Genomic DNA, 22,084 nt, shown 5'->3' on the forward strand with positions numbered 1-22,084 from the left:
CTGCAGGTGTTTTAAATGCTGTCCTTCTAGGAAGTGACTCAATGTCAGAAATCTGAAGAGGGTTACAGCTTTGTTAAGATGATCTCCATAAAGCCATGAAGCATGAAAATAATCAAGAAAGTAAAGGTATGTAAAATTGTTTGTATAGATTACTACTAATTGCTGCCAGCAAGTAAATAGAAACTGCAAACAGTGGATGGACGTTCGGTTCTCTTCAGCTGCTCAGTGTGAGAATGCAAGAATACAAATAGTATCACGCTTCAGGTAAACTAACATTTAAGAACTGAACGTAAGAACATACAGTGTAACACAAAATATGCATCACTAAGGGCAGTACTAGAAGAAACTGATGAATCATAGGAGATGTCACACCCTGGACCAAATCAAATTGACACAGATAATTCAGCTTGCTCTGTACCTGGCTGTAGTTTTGTACATCTTTTTCATGTTTGTTTTACTTATCAAAGACTTAAATTACCCAAATACTTGATCCAAAGATTTTTTTTTTTCTATTAATTGCAGTTTTATAACTTGCCTTTTCACAGAAATATGTAAATGACCTTTTAACATACTGTTCATTATATTTATCAACAATTTTTTATTAATGCAGTATTTATTGCTAGTTATATTCCAGGAGTAATGTACAAAAAAGGGTAAGAAGGAAGGTGTGAAGTGTTTCATAGGCAGAACCACATCGTTTAGCTTAGGAACTGTTAACTACAGACTTAACCAACAGTCCATGAAAGTGACATGCCTGTTTAGCACCGGTGCAGACAGCGCAGACCTTCACTGATAACAACGTGTAACATACATTCAAAGGATGCCTAAAAAATACAGTAAATATTTTAAGGGTATCTTAGGTTTTTTTGTTTTTTTTTTTTTTAAATTCCAAACAGTGCCTATGAGCTGTATTACTAATTCCTACTTATTACTACTTAGCTATCTTGTAGTTATGCAGCAACATGCTCAAGGTTCTTCCCCACACCCTCAGCTGTCCATCCATCACAAGCATCCTAACCTTCTTTCTGCTTCGCTCTGGTAAGAGACATAAAATCATGACTACTTCAGAGCCACACACATCACTGTCAGCTGACCAATGTCACTCTAGTCTACTGATGGGCAAATGTAGCAAGTTGTTTGGAGGCTGCATGCACTATAGTGCATTTGCTTCTGTTAGAACTTAAGATGCTCTTCTCTGAAGGTATGCTTAGCCCAAGGAGGCCACTTTCCCTGTGCTGATCTTTACCCAAATTAAAAAAGAAACAGTCCTCCAGCACACAGTTTCTGTCATTTTAGTTGTCTGCTTTGAATGACCTTGGATTTTCCAAGCCACAGACTAAAAGACAAGTAGTGCTTTTGTGAATACTTCATCATGATGCTTTATATTTGTACCTTTGTTGAATTTGATTGTATTTGCTCAATGTTTTTAGAAGTTAATGGGGTTCAGTAAAGACTAGAAGATGGGTAGTACAATTTCATACTTCTATTTCAACCGAGGTTCTTACTAAAAATAACATTATTTTCTCCAATTTGTGTGCAGTGTAAAAAAAAATAATTTGGGCTGTAAGGTGTAATTCTAAAAACACCGTATATTTAAGAGAAAATACTTAAAACACTGCTCAGTAAAAAATTCTGCATCTCATGAGGTCCATCTAGTGGGGATGGCAATGATTGCAGGCTTAAAAAAAAAGAAGGTCAAAAATTAGAAGTGTGCACTGTAGTTACATAGATGGAATGAATAGACTAAATTATTTTCTATTTCAATTCTTCCCTGGCAGAATACAGACTCATATGTTTAAAGTTTAATTTATAAGAAATATTTTTCATTTAAAACTATATGTTCACAATAAGCTACTTCCACTCCATGGTGTCAGAGCACTAAACTGGCCATTCTACTCTCAGTGCATGTAGCATGGAAATGTCTCACAGCCATTTCTGATCTAAGAAGTTGCTTTATAAAGAGGGTATTTTTAATAAAGATAAAAGTAAACATTTTCATGTAAGGTCATAGATTAATTTAAGCTGGGAAGAACCTTTCTGAAGGTCACGGAGTCAAATCCCTTGCTCAAGGCGAGTAAGGCTAACTTTCAAAATTGCTGAGTTGAAGCTACTATATATGACTATGGACTTTCCTTAATCCTTAGAAATAAAGACTGTCTTGTATTAGTTACCACAGGGAATTTAGAAATCAGTAAGATTTCTCATTTTCTTTGGTGAACTGTCAAAGAGTTTTCTACTTTAACTTTTACCTTAACACTGAATTTTGAATCGTGTCATTTTTCTCTCTGGAAATGAAGTAAAAACAAGACACACACTGCATTTTTCATGAAATATTTAATATAAATATTTGCAATATAGTTCAACCATAAAATTTTACAGTTGTTTTCTGTTAGAAACTCTTACTGAAGTATAATGCCACAAATGAATAGCATTAAATTAGCACATGAGACTGGATCTTTAAATAATTTCTTATTGTAGTCTGGATCAAAAAAAAGATGAAAAGTGGTATTCTGTACACAACGACCCAAGAGATAGATTTGAAGTGAAATTTGAAGCGATTTCTCTAAAAATTCAGTTAAATAACCTATGAAAAATGTTATTAAAGACTTCCTCAGAACCAGCATTAGCTAAAAAATAAAATAAAAAAAATTATGTATTGTGTTTTAGTAGATTCAGTAAAATCCCAAATTTTTCTAATAATGGGATAAGTCTCATAGAGAAGTCGGAGTAAAAAGACTTCAATTTTATTAAGGAAAATATGCTTTCATTACAATAGTTTCCTTAAGTAAAAAAAAAGTCAAATTTTATATTAAAAAATGAGTATATTGAGCTTGAATTTCAGGAAAGTACATGGAAGTACTACTTCAGAATTTTCCATCTTCTGCTAGAAATAATGTCTGCAATCCTCTGCGAACATTAATCAGTTCCTCTTCTTGCTGTGCAGAAAGCATTACAGTTACCACTTACTTTAAATATAATTTTTTTTTTCCACATTGTAATTCTTGTGTATAGTGTCCTGCTTATAAAGTATCTGAAATATGATACTTTTCCATGTTAACATTCAAAATACTAAGACTCAGAAATCAAATAGCATATCCATACTGGCTACTTTTATCACACATAAAAGGCTTAAAATATTTAATACCAGTAATACTTAGATTCTATATATATATTTTTTTTTTTCTGGTAGGACACTAAATTGCTAAAAGCTGTAAAATCTAATGTTCAAACAACTATACTTACATTACCATAAGCAAATAAAAAGGAAGACAAGACAACTTCATTTACCATTTCTTTAAGAAATTTCTCTTGGAGTCCTTTCATGTCTTCTTTCATCAGATGCACCTATAAAAAGGTACTTATACTGAATGCACTGTTTCTGCTTGCAATTGATAACACATTTTCAATATGACAATTATAACCCTAAATGGCTTAAAACTGTGAACTAAAAGGATGTACATCCATCTATTTGCTTAAGGAGAGAGACTGTTTGCATCTAAGTTAATCTTTCTTGAACAAGTAACCATGGTGAACAGAGTCACAGAATACAGTATTCATCTTGCAGTGATTCTATAGATAATCGTAGGCACCTCCTAATGGGTGGAATTTAGCCCTTAAGCACAGAATATTGTTGCATGACAAGTATTTGATGACAGAGGAAAAGCTATAAAAAAACCTAAGTGGCATTAATGCAATTCTGTAAGGAATAAGGAATTTCTTTGGAAAAAAAATTAATAATGGTATCTGTTAGCATAATGGAAGAAATAAAAATGATTAAAACCAGAAAAAGAACTGAAAGCTTGTACTACCTCTGAAGTAAAAATATTTTCTTCATAGTCAACACAATGGTGGATGCTCTTCTCAAAGGATGTTTTAAGGATCTGCAGCCTAAAGAAGTAAAAGTCAATTAAAATAGCTTTGTTATATGTGAACATTTCACAAATATCATGAGTACATCTCATTATTTGTAGTCTAATGGTACTTAAATGCATTAATAAGTCTTAACATCATTATTGCTATTGGAGAAGAGTTACGTTTTAATCTCTTTTTCTCATCTCGTCTATTATCCTTATTTTATGGAAGAGAGCAATTGCATAAAAAAACAGAAGACAGCCTACTTTTCTTGAATTTACATCAGAAAACAAATTTCAAAACATCACCAATAAAGCCTACTAACCTCTGTTGCTCATTTTTCATGAACGTACTTAAAGTATGCTTATGTTTTTTCCAAAAAGTCTGAAAAGAAAGATATTAACAGATGACAGCCAACAGTAACTGGTATTTTCTAAACTAGAACTGACTTCAATCTAATCTGAATACTATTAACTACAGTTATAGGCTCAGCGCAGAATGGGAAGTAGGTAAGCAGTCACCTTAGAGGCTTTAAAACAAACAAAAGTTTGGTTGGCAGGATATAATGCTTCAGGAATGCTGTTTTCATGGAGCCAGTTTCACCAGAAAGTTTTTCATCAGTGCATTTGTTCTAAGTTTGACATAAATGAAAAAGTATGTCCACAACATTTTAAACAGATTTTTGATATAATCTAAGTATTGTTAAAAAAGAAAAAGGCCTCAGAGGAAAGAAATTTTGCTTTAACATGAATTCTTACATATTGATTTTACATTACACCATGTAGCAGGCAACTGGCCTGTCTCAGAACACAAGCCTGAAATGCAGGCCAAGTGAAAGAAGGCTCATGAAATGGCATAAACAGCCCATCAGAAGTAGCATGAGTTGTTTGTTCTAGGAAGAAAACCTAATAGTGACAGAAATTCTAACAGCATAGCATAATCAACTCCTGACATTTCAAATTCATTATTTGAAACTTGACTCATCTATAAGGAAGACAAAGAGGTTTTTTAATAATTAGAATTAATGATGTAAAGTGAAAGATCTTTGAAGTAATCCATAGATTCCAGAGGAACTTGTTTTCTTCTGTGATAAAGTAAAGTAATTAAAAACAAACCTGTAATTCTTTCTCCATGTTATTCAGGGACTGAGAATCTTTCTCAAAATTCTCAATTTCCTGAAGAATAACAATATGAAATCTGTCCAGCTGCTTGAGCCTAATTAAAAAAAAGAGAGAGAGAAAAGGTTAGAAGACATTAATTGATTTTTAATTGTTTTAAGATAATTATTTCTTTACAGACCTGCATTCAAGAAGCTGTTGATTCATTGTTGTCAAATGCTGGTTGGCAGCTCTTAATGATTGCTTTGCAAAATGCTCCATTTTCCGTGAACGGCTCTGTTAAGGTATTTTAACATTACTTTCAGATTATTTTCACTTGAAGAAAAAAGCAATAGTACCAAATAAAATAATAGGTTTTTTCTCCCTCCCTTTTTTTTTTCTTTTAAAGTTTTGCTATCCTTTTAGAAACGGATTTTTTTTTTAAAGATAGAATTAGAAATACATTACTTGAAAAACAGATTTCCTGAGGATAGAGAAAGTATACATGGAATAAAGGTTGCAATATTGCAGCTGTCTTAGGTGAACAAATGCATTGTTTTCACTTGTGTTTTCCCTTTAGCAAATGGGGCTGATAATTTGGAAAAAAAAAATAAATAAATCAAAATACAGTATGCTCATTACTTTAGAACATAAGATTGTATAAAATCACGCACAGGATAAAATTTAAAGCAGATGTGGTGAAGAAAATCATTTGAATGTTAAATGCATAAATGTAACTGAAAAAATCTTAAAAAGCAACTTTAATTCTGTCACTTCTAAAAGCTCTACAATGCCTTGATTTTTTAATTTCTTTTTTAAGCAAATTCTGTAATGTAAGACAAAACTACTATTCATATGGACATTGAACCACATACACAACTAACGCTGTACATAAAATATCTTGCCTCAATTTTCTTAGTATATTCTTTTCGGAGCTTCTGACATATATCGATAGTTGAACAACCAGGTTCCCAGATGTCCACATCCAAAGCAGCTGGATCACTTACAGATAAAGTGGACAAATTTTCATACGCTGTAGTGATGAAAAAAAAATCATCATACTTCATACATACATCATACTTCAGAGTGAAGTATCCTTTTTAATAACAACGGGGCTGTTATTAAAAACAGATTAATTTTCCCAAGTAGACGGCTGAACCAGTTCTATTTTCATATCAATGTCTGCCCATTAAAAAGGAGAGCTTCTAAATATTTTGCTTTTTTTTTTTTTTGGAAACTCAATGGATATTACCATTTTGAAACTTTTATGGATATTACCTTCTTGGATTGAAACTAAGTTACACTATTGTCAAACTTTTCTACAACTATAATCAACTTTTATTTCATAATTAACCTCCGTAAGTAACAGCTTCATCTGTTTTAAATAACTTCCTAGGCTGTAACTTTATTCTTCTGCTTCTTTTCTTTTCCTCCTCTTTGCTTGTTTCTACTTCATTAGAATGGCTTTCTGTATCACGCTGATACTTTCGTTTGAGAAATACATGTGAAGTCGGCCCTTAAATAAATGTGAAAAAATGTTTCATTTTAGAATTATTTGGAACAATGGGATCAGAAGATGAAAAGTTTGTTGGCCTTCTGGCTCAAAATTCTACAATTAAACCATTAAACAAAAAAAAGCACTACATTTATAGAGGGCATGTTCAGATGATAATGACTATTTCATGTTCATGAACAAGATTTCAGTGGAATACAAAACTCTTTTTGACTCATGCAAGACTTCTCTCTTATTAAAGAGATTCACTATCAACCCTATATTCCAGATAATACTATTACTGCTTTTTTTTCCCTCTCCAATATCAGTGGGAATGCTTCTTGATCTACTACTTTTTGAAGAGAACAAGCACTCTTTACAATAACTGCATTTTGGAGCCCAAGTTTCAGTTTTTGGAGGGTACTTAAAGCAGACAAAATATGAAAAAAAATTGAATGATATTGAAAAGATGTAAAGAGAAACATGGCACAACTCTTTGAATCTTCTGTGGTGAACAAATGCTTTTCTTAACCAATCAGTCACACAGACAGTCGAAGTCTTTTGCCTTAATTTAAGTGTTTGTACCTGACTCATGTGTAGGGCCATAAGGTTCTTGACTCCAAGATTGTACTTCACTTCCACTGGACACAGATACTGGAGATAATTCCTAAACGAAACGAACAATCATAGGGAAAAAGACAAATTAGCAATAAGAACTAATGGCTACTTGCAATGGTACACAAACATTATTTCCCAACTGAGAGTCAGTAGCACTTTATTCACCAGGAAAAAAAAGAATATGAGAAATGGGTTGAAGGTGTAGAGTAGTTCTGTTTCATTTGCCAACACTACAAGAGTTGTTACATTAAGTAATACATTTCTGTACTGTACTTCCCTACCTCAAGAATTTCTCCGTTCAAGTGTCACAATCATGGAATCTATGAAAGACATTTTATCATTCACATTGAAACTCACGATGAAAAAAATACATATATTTTTAAGATATTTGTATAATTAGTCTTGTTGGGATACAATTCTTTCTTCATAGAACTCCTGAAGTTATTTCAAATATTTAAAAATTGAGTAGTATTGTTGTGGGACAAGTATTTTTCAAGTATTTTTCAAGGTCACAAGTAAACATTATATGTAGTGCTTAACTTTAAGTAAGGAAAATACACTTGATGAGATCTTAGGGAAATGTAAAGTATATAAAACAAATGAAAAGCAGCAGCTTTTTTCTAAGGAGCACTGGATCTAGTAACATACCTCTCCTTTCTTTTTTATGACAGGTTTAGTAATGTCTTGTTTTCCTTCAATAGAAAGTTTGTCTGAAAAGCCATGTCTAAAACTTAAATTTTCATCAGCATCACATGTTTCAGACACAGATCCCTCTGGGTTTTTTCCACAGTATGCTTTATGTGGGGTTACTGAAGTTGAGTTGAGCTACACAATTAACAAATGAAAAAACATTATTAAAACGAGATCTACAAAAGCATTAAGACATGTAGCAGCTGAATGGAATAACTTCAGTTAAAATAACTGTAATGTAACTTTAATATTCTTACCAAATATGAAGCAGGTAGAACTGGTGAAAAACTTTTCTTTTCAAATATTAACTTTTTAACAGTCATTTCAGGAGACTGGTTTAGATGCATATTTTGAGTATTCTTCTTTTGTAGACAGAGATTATTTGGAGAGATTCCTTCCTCAAAGTTTACTGTTTCATTTTTTTCTGGTGTTGACTTCTGAAGACCAGGTGACCCCTCAGTAGAAGTATGGTCTTGAGTAACGCATCCCTCTGATATTCTCTCAGCACCTACAGAACAATTTCTTAACTTTCAGCATGAATGAAAGAAAAAAAAACAACCTCAACATGCTAAAGCCCCATACTGCCGACTGTCCTTAATCTAGGTGTTTACCAGTCTCAGGTGGGGGAAATTTTACTCCACTTATTGGTATAATTCTTGCCACACTGTGCTTTTTGAATCCCCCACATTATTTTAACTGTTTAGCAGATTAATTCTAACAGTTTACTTTCACTTACACAACTATAAAATGTTGATATCAAACAAGTGTAAAAATCTATAAAAGAGTTAATGACTTAACACATTTTCTTAAATTAAGTAGTATACACACTGATTTAGGTGACCTCATTTTAAAGGCATGAAATAAATGTAGCACTGTGTCGACCTTCATTTTAACTACCAACACTTGCTATGGTATTTCTATAAACTAAAATCAAAACGCATACATCGCATTGTCTCTCGAGATGCAAGACTCTCAGGTGAAGACATTTCAATTTCCTTTTGTTCTGTAGAGTTCTTTGATTTAATAAATGCTTTATTTACACAGTTTGCTACTGTCCTTGGTTCCACCAAATTCTGGAGATCCTTCTGATGATTACCATCTTTGTTTTTCTCATTCACACATTTCTATTAGAATAAGGAGTCGATATAAACATTACTTGTAAACATACAGATAGGTAAAGAGAGAATTATTTTTATGCACAGTTGAACAAACATCCAAAAAGGAATATATGTAGGAAGGACATCAGCTGCTCTAATGTCAATATGCACTGAATTAGCATAATTCAGTAGCCAAATTTCTATTATTACAAAATTCTGAACAATTACAGACAAATCACAATGCTTCAGAATTCAACCAACTAAGTTAACAGGCTTTTCCATGTATATTGAAATGTGACATTAAATGACTGAAATGGTTTTATTTAGCACTCATCACCACTTAATTAAGCTCTATTTAAATTCTCAACAAGTTTATGGACATACCCCCTCTATCAATTCAGTATTTTCTATTGCATACAGAATTGGCATAGAATTATCAAAATCACATCATTTCAACGACAACTCTCAGGCTTACTAAAATCTCTCATTTAAAGTATACACATTTTCAAAGAAAGCTTTTGTGTTGTTAAATAAAGGATACAGTAGCACTTCATAGTTGAATACATTTCATACACAGAAACTGACATGCTATTGTGACAATTTTGAATGTATTTCCTTAGCAGCTAACTACTCATAATTTAAAAATGACACAACATATTGGAAACTTAAGATTCAGGAGCATAAAATAAAAAGTAAAGCAGAGTCTAATTTGAAAAACAGGGCACAAGTAGATTTTTTACACTGTAACTATATACCTGTACTTTTGATTTTTCCCTCTTATAGGTACATGCTGAAAATTCACTTCCCGACTCTGAACTGGAAGGATCTTTGTAATTTTTTGGTTGCACTGCTCTTTGAGGTCGTTTTGGTCTGGTGGTTTGTTCCATCATTTCATCAATTACTGAACTTTGTTTTTTACATTCAGTTAGCTTCAGAAAAATAAGAACATCTTCAATTCATATCAAAATAATAAATATGCAAGAGTGAACAGCAGGTAAGTTACTTTAATTACTTGAAATCCATTATTTCAAAACAACTTTAGCAAGAAGTTCTGGGGAAGCTTGCTACTAAAAAAAGGACAGTTAGTACACCTATTCAATGCTCATTAATTAAATACTCAAAGATCTGATTTGATTTACATGGACATCACCACTGGTACATACAAACAGCAGTATTTTCATGTTCACAATTTAAACTGAATGCACTTAAACAGCTTTAAGCTGCTACCATTAAGGAAATTTAAATAATTATAGTACAGTCTGACAGACCAAAAAGTGGTTTAAAGGGGACAGAGTAACATTTGTTTATGCTTGTTTCTTTCAAAGCTGGTTTACAAGTATCTACAAAGAACTTACACTAACGTACTAATAATCACTCATAATTTATTATACCCAAAGTTTTAATAGGCTTGCAACATCTTCCAATTATTATTCTTCATTAATATGAAGCATTTTTCTTTTCAGTTTCAGTACATTGCCTACATTCAACTACAGAGGCTATAATCTCAGAGCCACTGATATGCAATTAAGCATATTAGCCACATGAAAACCCTCAGCAAAAAGCTAATGACACATTCAGTGGAGTAGATTATTATTACACGGTAAATAGATATAATCAATAGTTAAGTAAAAAAAACTCACAAAAGCGTTGATGTACAGTAATAATTCTAACTCACAGCTTGTATTATGCCTGAAATACTTCTAAATACTTTCTAAAAAAACTATAGCACCTGAAAGCAGCTGACTTTATTTAGAAAGTGACCTTGCAGTAAGTGTGCAGAAATGCACGTATTTACAAAGAATTACGTAAAAAGCAGTTTCTGGAGTGAACATGTATTTCAAGGCAGTTTGCAAACTTACATTTACCTTTTTCTTTTTCGCTGTTTTGCCTTTGGGCGTATCCATCCAGCAAGGGAGTTCAGAGAACTTATCTGATGTTACAATACATAAAAATAGAAAATCAGCATCATCATTAAATTCTCAACATTTACAGAGTTTTCACCGTTAAATCACTGAATCGGTTTTATCACTACAAAGATGGCTCAGTAAACTACCTTCAGTGCACTAACTAAAAAAATAGGGTTTTTTTTCTTGAGAACAACTTCCTTGAGTCCTATTCTCCAATAATTTTACATATTAAAATATAGACTTTCTGGAAATTAACCTTTCTGAATGGTTAGGAGATCAAGTCTTTGTGCTTGGAAACAGAACAACTAAAACCTACTATACGTAAAAATAAAAGCCAGCACAAGCTGTACTCTAATGGACAATTTTTATTACAGCATGTTTAAGAAATATTAAGAAGAATTCTTACTTTTGCCTTTTCTTTTTGATTTCCCTAAGTTTTTATCTCTACTGTAATCAATTATCTGTGGCTTAGATGGTGCTTTGGATTTTTGTAGCCAGCTGATGTCTGTCTTGCTGTCATCTCCTCTATATTCTGTGTCTGTATCACTGAAAAGATGCTTTTTGCTTTGATTGTATCTCATCTGTAAATAAAAAAGTTCTTCTGTGTTGTTCATTTACTTTTATAATATGTCTTTCACTTTCATCACTGGTATTTAAATACAGAAAGACGAGGTAAGATGATCCACAAAAAATCTGAACCTTACTTTTTTTCCTGCGTTCATTTCAGAGCTAGTTTTACTTTCACCTGGGTTCCTTGATTAAAAAAAGAAAAAACACCCTTAAACAACACATCAACATTTTAAAATACCAAATCTTTCAGCTATCCATATGATGTACGGCTTAACATTTCAAATGGCTGTACTACGTTTTGATTTGAAATTCATTTTAGAAAGACCTGTCTACTGTAAGTGCTCAAGCACGCATGTATTTGCTAAAGATCAGTAACAGCACAGCTAGCAGTATGTCCCTTTGCAAGCTAGACGTTAACAAAAAGCTACCCCACTTCAGGAGGTTAAAATCCCTTCAGTAGTCTACAAAGAGAATTTTGAAGAGCGTTTCCTTCATGAAACACAATCTTTATTTTTACCAGTTATGTAGAAGTTTTCCAAAGAAAAACCAGGAGATGACAGCAACTATGTTTATTGCATGAAAAAAAATAGCAGTCCAGATATACACATTCCCTGGATTGTCATAACGGAATGGTAGGGAATGTAGACAGTACTATACTTGCTTATAATCAAAGAACAAAGGTACAATATGACATCCCTACTCTTTTTTGTTTGGATCTGTATGAGTGTTTGCTTCCGTAACACAGCAGTCTTGGATCTAGAAAAATGTAAATAAATGAGAAACAAATTAAAATTTTTCTTCGTTATTCTGTTTAAACAAAATGAAACAGGCCATCAGATAACGCACTTAAGGGCTTTTTAGCTCAGTTATTATACTCAGCAATCAAATTCCAACTTAATTTCCATCTTGGAAATTATTTAAAAGCAGATAATTGAAACCAACCAGAACTGATTAAAACTTTCATGTCTTCAAACAATTCATCAGTTTCCACCCACTTTTTTCCACTACTGTCACCTATTCAGCAGACTCTGCTTAACAACAAGAGGCAAAACATTGTCTTTCATTTGCTTTTACCTTTTCTTTTTACTCAATCAGCTGGGCAAAGCTAGCTTTACAAGCTAGGAAATTGAAAAGAAGGCAATAATGTTTTTAGGATAACAGATACATAATACTCCCAACAAATTGTTTCTTTCTTTGTTCAGGAAAACCCTTCAATAGCTTTAAGTGGCCAGAACTGTAAGACAGCATGTACCATCATACATTTGAAAGTGATGGAGGTGTACGAATATAAAAACAAGGATATGGCAAAATATTTTCCCCCACTACTTTCAGTGACGCTAATTTGAGTTTTTAACTGTTGATGATACTTTCAGTAGACATAACTTTAATTTGATGAAGCTACTTTACATTCTATTAATTACACAAACGTTTCAGTTATATTCTTACTCCAACTTTTATTGTAGGCTCGTTAAACACACTGACGTTGAAGTTGTAGACATCATACCTGTCAAACACGCAGAAATCAGTTTTGTGAGTGAATAAATGATTATTTTTCAAAGTTGAATAAGGGTAACTGGAAATTTTGTTTGAAAATGTGATAACTACTTACACACTATGATCAGCAGCCGTATCAAGACTAGTAGTAGTTTTCAAATTTCTATTCTGAATATTTTCCTAGACATAAATTACAAATTACTCATCTATCAAATTTGGACCATACATACTGTCTCCTCAAAAAAGGTTTTCGGCATGAATTTTATGGAAAAAAACCCCCGACAATTTTTGCACAGATTTGCACTAGATAAGCAATAATAGAATATGCCAAAACTGGAAAAAAGCTAGTAAAAGCTAAATCCTTTAAGAACTTATTCTATAAGGGTGCTAAGAAAGCCTTGTGTTGTTTTCCCACGATACATTAAGACTAGTTTTTGTATTCTGGCTATATTTCATCTGATATATTTCATCATATTTCATAGTCTCATTCAATCCAGCTTGACTGTTATAATATTTTAATTCTAAAAATTCAGCATTGTTACATTCAAAGGATCCATATTAATCATAAGTAAACAGATTCAATTATAGAATATGTAAGCAGAAATTAATTGGGGTTTCTCTGGCTAACTGCTCCCATAAAAATATTATTCCAGGTAACATAAACCTGTACATAAAGTATGTCAACTATAAACAATCAATGCATAATTAACATTCATCAATATTTTTGAACTTTTGGTTCACATCTACCAGCTGTCCTCATGTCTGCACACATATCCAAGAAGAAAAGAATCAAAGAGAAGCAGAAGCTTAAGTTACCTTACTGACAGTGAAACAGGATTTATTTGGACACAATCTAAAAAAACAAAAACAAAAACAAAAAAAACAACCAAACAAAAACCACCAAAACCCCAACAGTACGTTTTATTAAATGCTAGCTGGAATATCTACATTTAAGTAGTGCTTATATAAATAAGAGCCTCACATAATACAACAAATTTAAAGGTATTCAAGCATTTAAATACAAAAGCAAATGGCTTAAAAGAAATTAGGTCCCACTCATTTCTTTTGTGCTGTAGAAAAATTCCAGATCAGGTAGCTATACTACAGGGTCTGCACATCTACGAGGCAGTTACGTCAGCAGATGACAACTACGATATTCATAACATTGAAGTTTTGAACCCTGAATAGACACCCATCAATTATCCCAGCTAAATTTTCTCCAGAGGAAAGTTCTGGGAACAAATGAGTGAAAGAACACTGAATGAAATCTCTAACTACTTCAATTATTTCAATTACTGCAATTAATTCCCTCTTATTCTTTAGTACAAGGTGGTTTGTCAGAAGTGAACAAGCCATATAAAAGCCAGATGTGCAATAACTGTAGATAGTGGAGTAGATTGCAGGTGTAGCGCTGTGCAGAAGAAACATAAGTAAATTGTTTACTTCATACCTGTTGAAAACCAAAGAGTCTCTTGTTTTGCTCTTCTCATCTTTATATCTGTCACTGATTTTACTAATTAGTGATTTTGTTGCATCTGTGATTTCTTTAGATTTTATTTTCTGAAATAATAGAGTTTAATACTGAACTTTGAACCCATTCAGCAAAAAGAAAAGACTGAAACAGCCACTGGCTCCTAACAATCACCTAAACCTAATCAAACAGTCTTCTAGATGTACTAAATCACATTCCTTTGAAAATCATTTTCCTTACACAAGTCTGGCAGATATTCTGTTTTGAATGTTTTAACATACTGTAACATTTAGAAGTAATGGGTGAGATGTATATGAGCAGTACAAGCCAGTCCATATTTAAGAACTATTAACAAAAAGCACAACTAAAAAAAATATTCAGACTAAAGTGATCTTAAACAGGTCAAGCTGAAAAAGTAAACTGTATACCTGACATTATTTAATTCACCCTGTACTAGTTGAAAAAAATAAATGTAAAAATAAGTTTGCGAGTAAATGAAAATATAATAAATTTTGAATTACTGGCAGTGCAACAATTCCCTTAATTACAAGTTGAAAAAATGAAGGAAAGAAACTCTCACCATTTTTGACTTTTCATGATCTGCAGTCTCCTTTCTTGAGAGAACATCAGCTTCCTCTTTAGTATTGTTGTGTTTTGTAAAATCAGAATGCAAAGATGTTTCCGGCACTTTATCAGAAAGACATGTTTTAAATGTTTCAGTAGTAGTTGAAATATTTTTCCATTCTGTATTTAACCGCTTCTGTTCCAAGTTATTAATACACTTTGACTCACCACTCAGTACTTTGCAGTTTTCTTCCTTTCTGATTTCAGTTCCATTTTTTGGTTGTTTTCTTTTATTTATTTGTTTATCTGGAGAAGCACTTCCAAAAACTGAACAAAGAGCTTTATGTTTCACAGCTCTTTCACTAGGAATGGGAGCTAAATCAGAAAGAAAGCACAACTATAGGTTAAAATCTTATCTGAAACATCATTTTTGAACTAACACTTAAGAAAATACGAACACAACCTGTGTGAGATGCTTGTTCCAATGACAGATCTAGCTTTTGTCTGTCGCAAGTTGCTATATTTTTCTCAGGGACAGAACACATTCTTTTTTTCCTCGTTCTTTTCTTATCAGAAGAACTTTTCAAATGACCAGGCAGTCTAATAAGAACGATATCATTGTGTTATCAGTGAATTGCAGGAAGTGAGGCTGAACTACAATAAACATGCATCACAACATAGGGAAACAGCTAGCTTTTAGATTATCAATGCATTTCACAATGGTATATAAGCCTGCTACTATTGTTCAATTAATCAATGTTTTGTAAAATGACAAAACTTCACAAATTATATATACAAAAAGGCAGTTTCAAAGAGGTAGTTTCAGTATCCTACGGCCAGCACTAAAACTGAACAAGATAACAATGTGGTGCACCTACAGAGTTACAATTAGAATGTGTTTGCTAATTTTAATGGCATAGCTCACTGTATGCAAACCCATGTCATTTTTACTTTACTTTCTGTTGTAATCTGAAAGAATTCTCCTTATTAACTTTGAACATTAAACTACTACTCTAATCTTGTTAATGATCACTATTTTCAAAATAATCAGACTTTAATTACAGAGTTAAAAACAACAGATGAACCTTTTCATGAACTAGTCACTGAGTTACAAACCAACAGTGACTTGGTATTCTTTTTCAGTACTTACAGATGTTTGTTGCTTCTCCCTGCTCGCTGGGAGTCAGGAACAATATCTAATGCATCGTCTAAATGAGATATTAATTTGTTATCATTATTACAAAAGGAATGTACAAGATTAAAAAAAATAAAGTAAGGACAGATAACTCTTGTAAAATTACTTGCCTAAAGTTTGCTTTTCAGTGGTTCCATTTTCTGCTTCTGGTAAAAATTTTAAAACTTCTACTGTAGGGAGTGTGTGCTGAAGAACAACATGCAAAATAAAACAGTTACATAAAATTACAAACAAAAAGGTGTCTCAAATTCATCACTTCTTGAATAAAATATTAAATCATTACTTTTTTTCATTGAAATACTGGTTCCAATACCTTTTCTGGTAGTTCTGCCTCTTCTCTGATTTTTGATTTCCTGGTATTCTGCTCTGTTTCACAAAATTCATTATCTGATGTACATATTTGCCCATTCTAGAAAGTACAATAAATAACAGTGACCATTACAATCCATAAAAACAAAACAAATTTTACTACTAAGTAACACTCAAAGTATTCTAAATGATACATTCAATATAATTAAGTCTTCTTCTGAAGCATGGGTATATAAAATGCTTCAGAATCCTGTAATCAGGGATTTGACCTGAATCTGACCCAAGAACCACTCTGTTTTCTGTAAGTTATTTACTGATTGCAGAACACTAGCTCTTCCAAGCACAAATTAGGAACAAAGTAGAACACGTGCTATTCTAAGTAAAAGACTTAGCTAAAGATGACATACATACTTCAGTAAGCTCCTGATATAAATTTTTAGTTCTGGTTCCATTTACTGCATTACTGTTAGATCTTTCAACAGAGCTCATCATTTTCAAAGGTAACTTACATCGTTCTTTAGAAGGAGTGGCTGAAAGCAAATGAGAGATGTGTTATAATTCTAGACCAATTTGAAGAGCATTGCCCATGATCTCTTTTCTTCCATAAACTTTAAAAGAGTGACTAGTATTTGTATAAACTCAGTATGCATCTTTAATAATTCTACTGATTTCAAGTAAATTACACAGAGGTTAATGAGCCAATATACAATGGATGTCTGGAAGGAAGCAATGTTTTACATCCACGCTCTGGAAGAAAATATTTGGTCATGTATGTAGATACTTTACAATAAAACACATTTTACTGGAATAGATAGTGTACTAAGTTCCAAATTAGAAAAAAAAGTACAGAATTTATCTCTGTCTTGTTCCACCCTAATTTGAAAATCCTTCAATTTCTAGCCTGTTACTTTTTATTGGCATGATAAAGGGATATATACAGGAATATATACAGGATCATTTGAGACCATTAAAACAGAAAATTAGTCACAAAATTGGCCACTAGTATCATCTGCAACCTCTACTGGACTTACAAGTCACTTCCTTTTAGGAAGTGCTAAGTGTATTACAGTAGCACTGTTCGGAAGAAACAATGACTCCTATTTGTTACAAAGAAAAGTATCCTCCTTATTTTTTTTTTTAATAAGAAACAGCTTTTGAAGTAAGCAGCTGTAGCTCTAGACCTGCAATTCAAATCTGCAGTTGATTCCACATTATTCACTAGAAACATAATCAACTCCCAAAGAAAGTCTCTACAAAACCGTCACAATGAACATCACAGGCTTGCAAATTGCTTTGTCTAAAACATTCCAGTAAATGCAGGAGGTGGATAGACATATGGAAAAAAACTGATTTCCCACTTCAACTGCTATAAAAGCACTTTCTGCCAAGAATTCTTTAAACCAAGGGTGAATGGTAGTAATGAGGAAAGAAACAAAAAACCTCCCATGTTTTAGTTCTACACTATCCTTTATTACTTTACCTCACAAGAAGACTTAGCTTGCTCTAGCACAAACAAATTACTGTCAGTGTAATACAAGAAATAGTAGCTTTCAGCTGTTTGGAATGCTATTCTGTCTGCATCATGTCTATGGAACAGTATAGCAGGTGGCCTACTTTAAAGATTTCAAGCTTAAAGCATCTGCTGGAGAGATTTTATGAAGTCTACATTACTCCTTTCCAGCCCTGCAATGGATCACAGTTCATTCCTGTACCATATTATTCTCAATTAGCCACTTCAAAAACTGCAGTTTAGTGCTACACTGAAAGTACCTGTAAACTTACACGTACTAAGAAATACCAGTGGACTCCGTGTGGAAAATCTTGCAGTTGCAGGAATAAGCACTGATGCTTCAGACACTTTCCTTTTACAAGATGTGGTGATCTTGAGGCACAGAAAAACACTTGATCATTATACACAGACTTAAGGGTGACAACGTAAGATTTTAGAAACTTATTTCCAAGAGACTTTTAACATCAGCTGCTCTTGCTATACTTGTCAATGTAACAACTGATTTTTATGCAATTCTCACCATGAAAAAGTTTACCATAACACCTGGATTATTTAACTCTGGATTTTAACTGAGAGCAGCATTATTATTTTTCTAATTTAACTCAACAAAGCAAGGCCAAATTCCATCCTTTTTTAACAATCAAAGGAACTAAGATTACTTTCAGGAGTTTCCACAGGAACAGGTTTACTGAAAACAACTCCCAGCAATACACGCACTGCATGACTACTGCATGGTGAGGAAATGACAGCATTACTTCATCTTTTTCTCCTATCCCTGTGATATCTGTAGTTAGATCTGGTAGAACCACAATGCATTTATCATTTCACAACTGTAGAGTGATTGTGTGGCAAAAGGCTTCACAATTCTGCTTCTCCCAGTTTAAACAGAGAATAAGCAATGAATACAGCAGTCCCAACAAATTGTGGTTTGGTTAATGAAGATACACGAGACATCCTGACAGCCACACCTGAGCTTTTTTGTAAATCTTGTTCTCTGTGAATACCAAGCCTATAAGGACTTGTCTCTAATTTACAGCTATTATTATAGCTGATAATTAGTAAGTTTCCAGAACTTCTGCATATCGTAGAGTATCTGAACATGCTTTAAAATCATTTCTATCTAACTAGAATTCTATCAGGACAATGGTCTATTAAAGTATGCAAACATTATTTTTCTGTTATTTATTTTGAAACAGTATCAATAAATTTTGGCAAACTTTTTCAAAGAAGGATTTACATAGCTTACTGCAAAGTCATAAGAATATAAAAATCTGGATTATACTCCAATTTTAGTTTAATGAACATTTACATTTAATTGTACTTTTGACGTACTCTTCTGCTTTGATACTCCAACTTACCTTGTAGGAACCATCTTTGCATTTATCTTGGTTGTTTTTATTCAAAGACCTCTGACTTCCAGGAAGTTGCTGTGCTTTGGACTTACTGAATTTGTCATCTTCATATTTTTCTTCCAAACATGGTGACAACTGACTTTCTGGCACCAGAACCTATACGTGAACACACATACATACAGAAATGAATAAAATTCTACATATATACATGTACAAATATACATAAATTCAACATACTGAAACATGTTATATTTGTACATACAAACACACGCATTCAGATGAACTTCTTTACATTGAGTAGCCAATTAGTATATAAATTGTAAGTTGTAGAGCTATTTTGTTCACTGGCTTTTAAAACATCCTTGTTTTTACAGTCAGTCATCATTAGTTAGATAATCATACTAACCATTAAAAAAACAAGAAAACAATGATTTCAGCATACCTGTGATCCACTTTCATCAAAGATGATATGCACTGTTGTTTTAGCAACTGACATAGACTGCTTCTTACTAAATTCCTATAAAGGGAGTAACTGTCTAAGTAAAGAAAACACTTTGCTCACTTCTTCTTAAACAAGAAACAAAAAAGAAAATATTTAAGTCAGAGATCAGAAGTGCCTGAAATTACATAGGTTAGAGAGGAAAATACAGTCTGCAAGCTCACAGCTGTGCCAGTCCTACTGAGTTTCTCAATTAGGAAGAGTGCAGGGCAAAGTAGTTTGCACCAAGCAGTAAAGAAGTAAAATATGGTTGGCAAACAATTTTTAACTGAGTAAATTCCTAAAGGGGTAAGCATACTGCAATCTGAACTGAATGAGACATTCTGATAGACTGCTATTTCCCATGTTACTGCAAAGTCATAAGTATTATTAACATGATTTTGCATATAACAACAACAAAAAAAGTGATCCTATTGCAGCTTGTTTTTGTAACAATTATTTTTAAATTTACTACATAACATCACTGAAAATAACATGTTACAAAAGAATCAACATTCTTATTAACACTGCGACTAAAGAAACTCCATAAGAAGAAATCAATAAAATAATCAGTTATAATAACATGGCAATAAGACATCATTTCGAATTGAATCAAAAACATATGAAAAGTGTTTGCATCTTACCTTACATTTATTTAACCCATAAATCTTTCTGGCTACATCTTCGATTTCCAAGATAGAATCAAAATATAAAAAAAATTTCTCTCCTTCTTGATTACCCACATTCATTGGGCTTTTTAGATCTATTGTTAATAATTTCTTTGAATCTTTCTCTGGACAAAAGCAAAATTGCAGAATTTTTTTCATTACATTTAAGTAGCTACTTTAAGCAGTAAATACTTGATAATTGTGTGCATCAGTTCAGCTATTGAAATGCACCTTTTATTTAATTAATTCCACTTATTCTACTTTGTTACTGAAGTAGTTTAAGATTCAATCATGTAAAAATATTTATATATATATCAACCTGTAGCATTTTCTCTGAAGGTTACCTATCATAGCTGCAAACCAATTATAACTTTTTACAAAACTAATCTAAGATAATTGAAAGGAAGATTATTAAAAGTCACCATCTGATGTTTTATTTTGCATTGAAATAAGATATTACTTTAAAATTCTTTAAATTGCACCTGCATGCTCAAACTACTAACATGATTGCAGTGCAATTTGATTAAAAAAACTGCACCTACACTGTTTTAGATGGGAATTTTGCTTTGATCAGTTTGAAAATCCCCATTAGGGCATAACAAAACATCAGATTCATTACTGCCAATACCTTCAAGGTTGTATAGGTCTACCTCTTCCTCTGGTATAATGACTGTTTCCCATTGCTGATCCTCATGTGAAAAATACACAATTTTGAAAAGATAAATATAATATTAGAGATAAATTAAGGACATCAATTAGAAAGCATTCCAGTGAAAACAAGTTTTCAATTGTCAACAGCCTCTGTTACAATGAATATATTCTTAATTAATAACTGAAAACGTCCCTGAAGAGCTTTGGTAGAAATACTTATCTAAAAAGTTGAGTTCTCTACAAATACTACAACTTCCACGTGATTCTGTGATTCCAATTTTGTAAACAGTTTCTTGTTCACAGGTGCAATTATATACTGAATTGTTCACAAACAGTATTAAAAAGCCATTACTCTGAAATTCTTTGATCTACATGCATGAAAAAAGAATAATGACACCAATTTCTACTAGCAATATTTACCTATTTCTGCACCAAATCTCAATTTTTTTTTTTGTCTCCACATTGTAGATGGATATATAACATACTTGTTATACTTGAGAAAGCATGCATCTATTTCTTCAGAAGAATCAATATGACAGACAAAACTTGGCTTACTGCATTATCTGCTGCCACGTAGAAAGATATACTTCTACTACCGATATTGAAATCAATCCAAAATTCTTCAAGATTTTCATCCAATGGGAGCTGTAGCTGAAATGAAAAATTAAGACAGAGGAGCAAGAGCTGAGAGTGAGAGTTTATACCAGCTATTAGGCTTTGTGTCACAGGTTGACAAACTTCAAATACTTCTGTATATGCCTGACAATTTTATTTAAACTCTGCTTTCTGAACTAAAAGGCAAAGAAATACCTCACCTGCACAAATAAAAGTCTGCGGATATATGATTAAGCCAGCAATTTACCTCATATTTATCAAGAGCTGCTGATAAACATGGATATGTAAAAACCCTGTAAGAAAAGGATATTTTGTCAAAGACTGAAACACTGTAAATTTGGCATATATCAGCACAGAAACTGTATTGTTTTCAGCACAAAATTTATGTGCTTTACAGACTTTGGAATTGCAAGACTGAGAAGAACAGTCACTCTTCCCCAAAAGAGATAATGTG

The 22,084-nt window shown here is 32.6% G+C and overlaps 1 protein-coding gene across 13 annotated transcripts in view; it reads right to left on the reverse strand.

The window, feature by feature from the left end:
- Nucleotides 1-541: 541 nt before the first annotated feature.
- The window catches only part of SYCP2 (synaptonemal complex protein 2), a 31,548-nt gene continuing 10,005 nt past the window's right edge, over nucleotides 542-22,084 (reverse strand). For 10 of the 13 annotated variants that reach the window (XM_031556532.1, XM_031556540.1, XM_031556538.1 and 7 more), the window contains 35 exons: nucleotides 21,878-21,923; nucleotides 21,571-21,666; nucleotides 20,993-21,053; nucleotides 20,341-20,489; nucleotides 19,661-19,735; nucleotides 19,225-19,374; nucleotides 18,127-18,238; nucleotides 16,768-16,886; nucleotides 16,361-16,456; nucleotides 16,158-16,233; nucleotides 16,003-16,060; nucleotides 15,316-15,452; nucleotides 15,081-15,227; nucleotides 14,869-14,975; nucleotides 14,268-14,377; nucleotides 13,634-13,670; nucleotides 12,933-12,997; nucleotides 12,770-12,827; nucleotides 12,024-12,079; nucleotides 11,458-11,506; nucleotides 11,160-11,334; nucleotides 10,712-10,776; nucleotides 9,602-9,775; nucleotides 8,693-8,873; nucleotides 8,007-8,257; nucleotides 7,708-7,884; nucleotides 7,027-7,108; nucleotides 6,304-6,465; nucleotides 5,855-5,982; nucleotides 5,152-5,246; nucleotides 4,968-5,067; nucleotides 4,178-4,236; nucleotides 3,810-3,888; nucleotides 3,289-3,345; nucleotides 543-2,936 (listed from right to left, as the gene is read on the reverse strand). In XM_031556532.1, the coding sequence (XP_031412392.1) occupies nucleotides 2,865-2,936; nucleotides 3,289-3,345; nucleotides 3,810-3,888; nucleotides 4,178-4,236; nucleotides 4,968-5,067; nucleotides 5,152-5,246; nucleotides 5,855-5,982; nucleotides 6,304-6,465; nucleotides 7,027-7,108; nucleotides 7,708-7,884; nucleotides 8,007-8,257; nucleotides 8,693-8,873; nucleotides 9,602-9,775; nucleotides 10,712-10,776; nucleotides 11,160-11,334; nucleotides 11,458-11,506; nucleotides 12,024-12,079; nucleotides 12,770-12,827; nucleotides 12,933-12,997; nucleotides 13,634-13,670; nucleotides 14,268-14,377; nucleotides 14,869-14,975; nucleotides 15,081-15,227; nucleotides 15,316-15,452; nucleotides 16,003-16,060; nucleotides 16,158-16,233; nucleotides 16,361-16,456; nucleotides 16,768-16,886; nucleotides 18,127-18,238; nucleotides 19,225-19,374; nucleotides 19,661-19,735; nucleotides 20,341-20,489; nucleotides 20,993-21,053; nucleotides 21,571-21,666; nucleotides 21,878-21,923 (3,661 nt within the window). In that variant the 3' untranslated portion in view covers nucleotides 543-2,864. Of the gene's footprint in view, nucleotides 2,937-3,288; nucleotides 3,346-3,809; nucleotides 3,889-4,177; nucleotides 4,237-4,967; nucleotides 5,068-5,151; nucleotides 5,247-5,854; nucleotides 5,983-6,303; nucleotides 6,466-7,026; nucleotides 7,109-7,707; nucleotides 7,885-8,006; nucleotides 8,258-8,692; nucleotides 8,874-9,601; nucleotides 9,776-10,711; nucleotides 10,777-11,159; nucleotides 11,335-11,457; nucleotides 11,507-12,023; nucleotides 12,080-12,769; nucleotides 12,828-12,932; nucleotides 12,998-13,633; nucleotides 13,671-14,267; nucleotides 14,378-14,868; nucleotides 14,976-15,080; nucleotides 15,228-15,315; nucleotides 15,453-16,002; nucleotides 16,061-16,157; nucleotides 16,234-16,360; nucleotides 16,457-16,767; nucleotides 16,887-18,126; nucleotides 18,239-19,224; nucleotides 19,375-19,660; nucleotides 19,736-20,340; nucleotides 20,490-20,992; nucleotides 21,054-21,570; nucleotides 21,667-21,877; nucleotides 21,924-22,084 lie in introns of all 13 variants that reach the window. The other 3 variants (XM_031556534.1, XM_031556533.1, XM_031556541.1) reach the window with 3 other exon arrangements.

This window comes from Meleagris gallopavo, chromosome 22, assembly GCF_000146605.3.
Source record: "Meleagris gallopavo isolate NT-WF06-2002-E0010 breed Aviagen turkey brand Nicholas breeding stock chromosome 22, Turkey_5.1, whole genome shotgun sequence".
NCBI classification, from domain to species: Eukaryota; Metazoa; Chordata; class Aves; order Galliformes; family Phasianidae; genus Meleagris; species Meleagris gallopavo.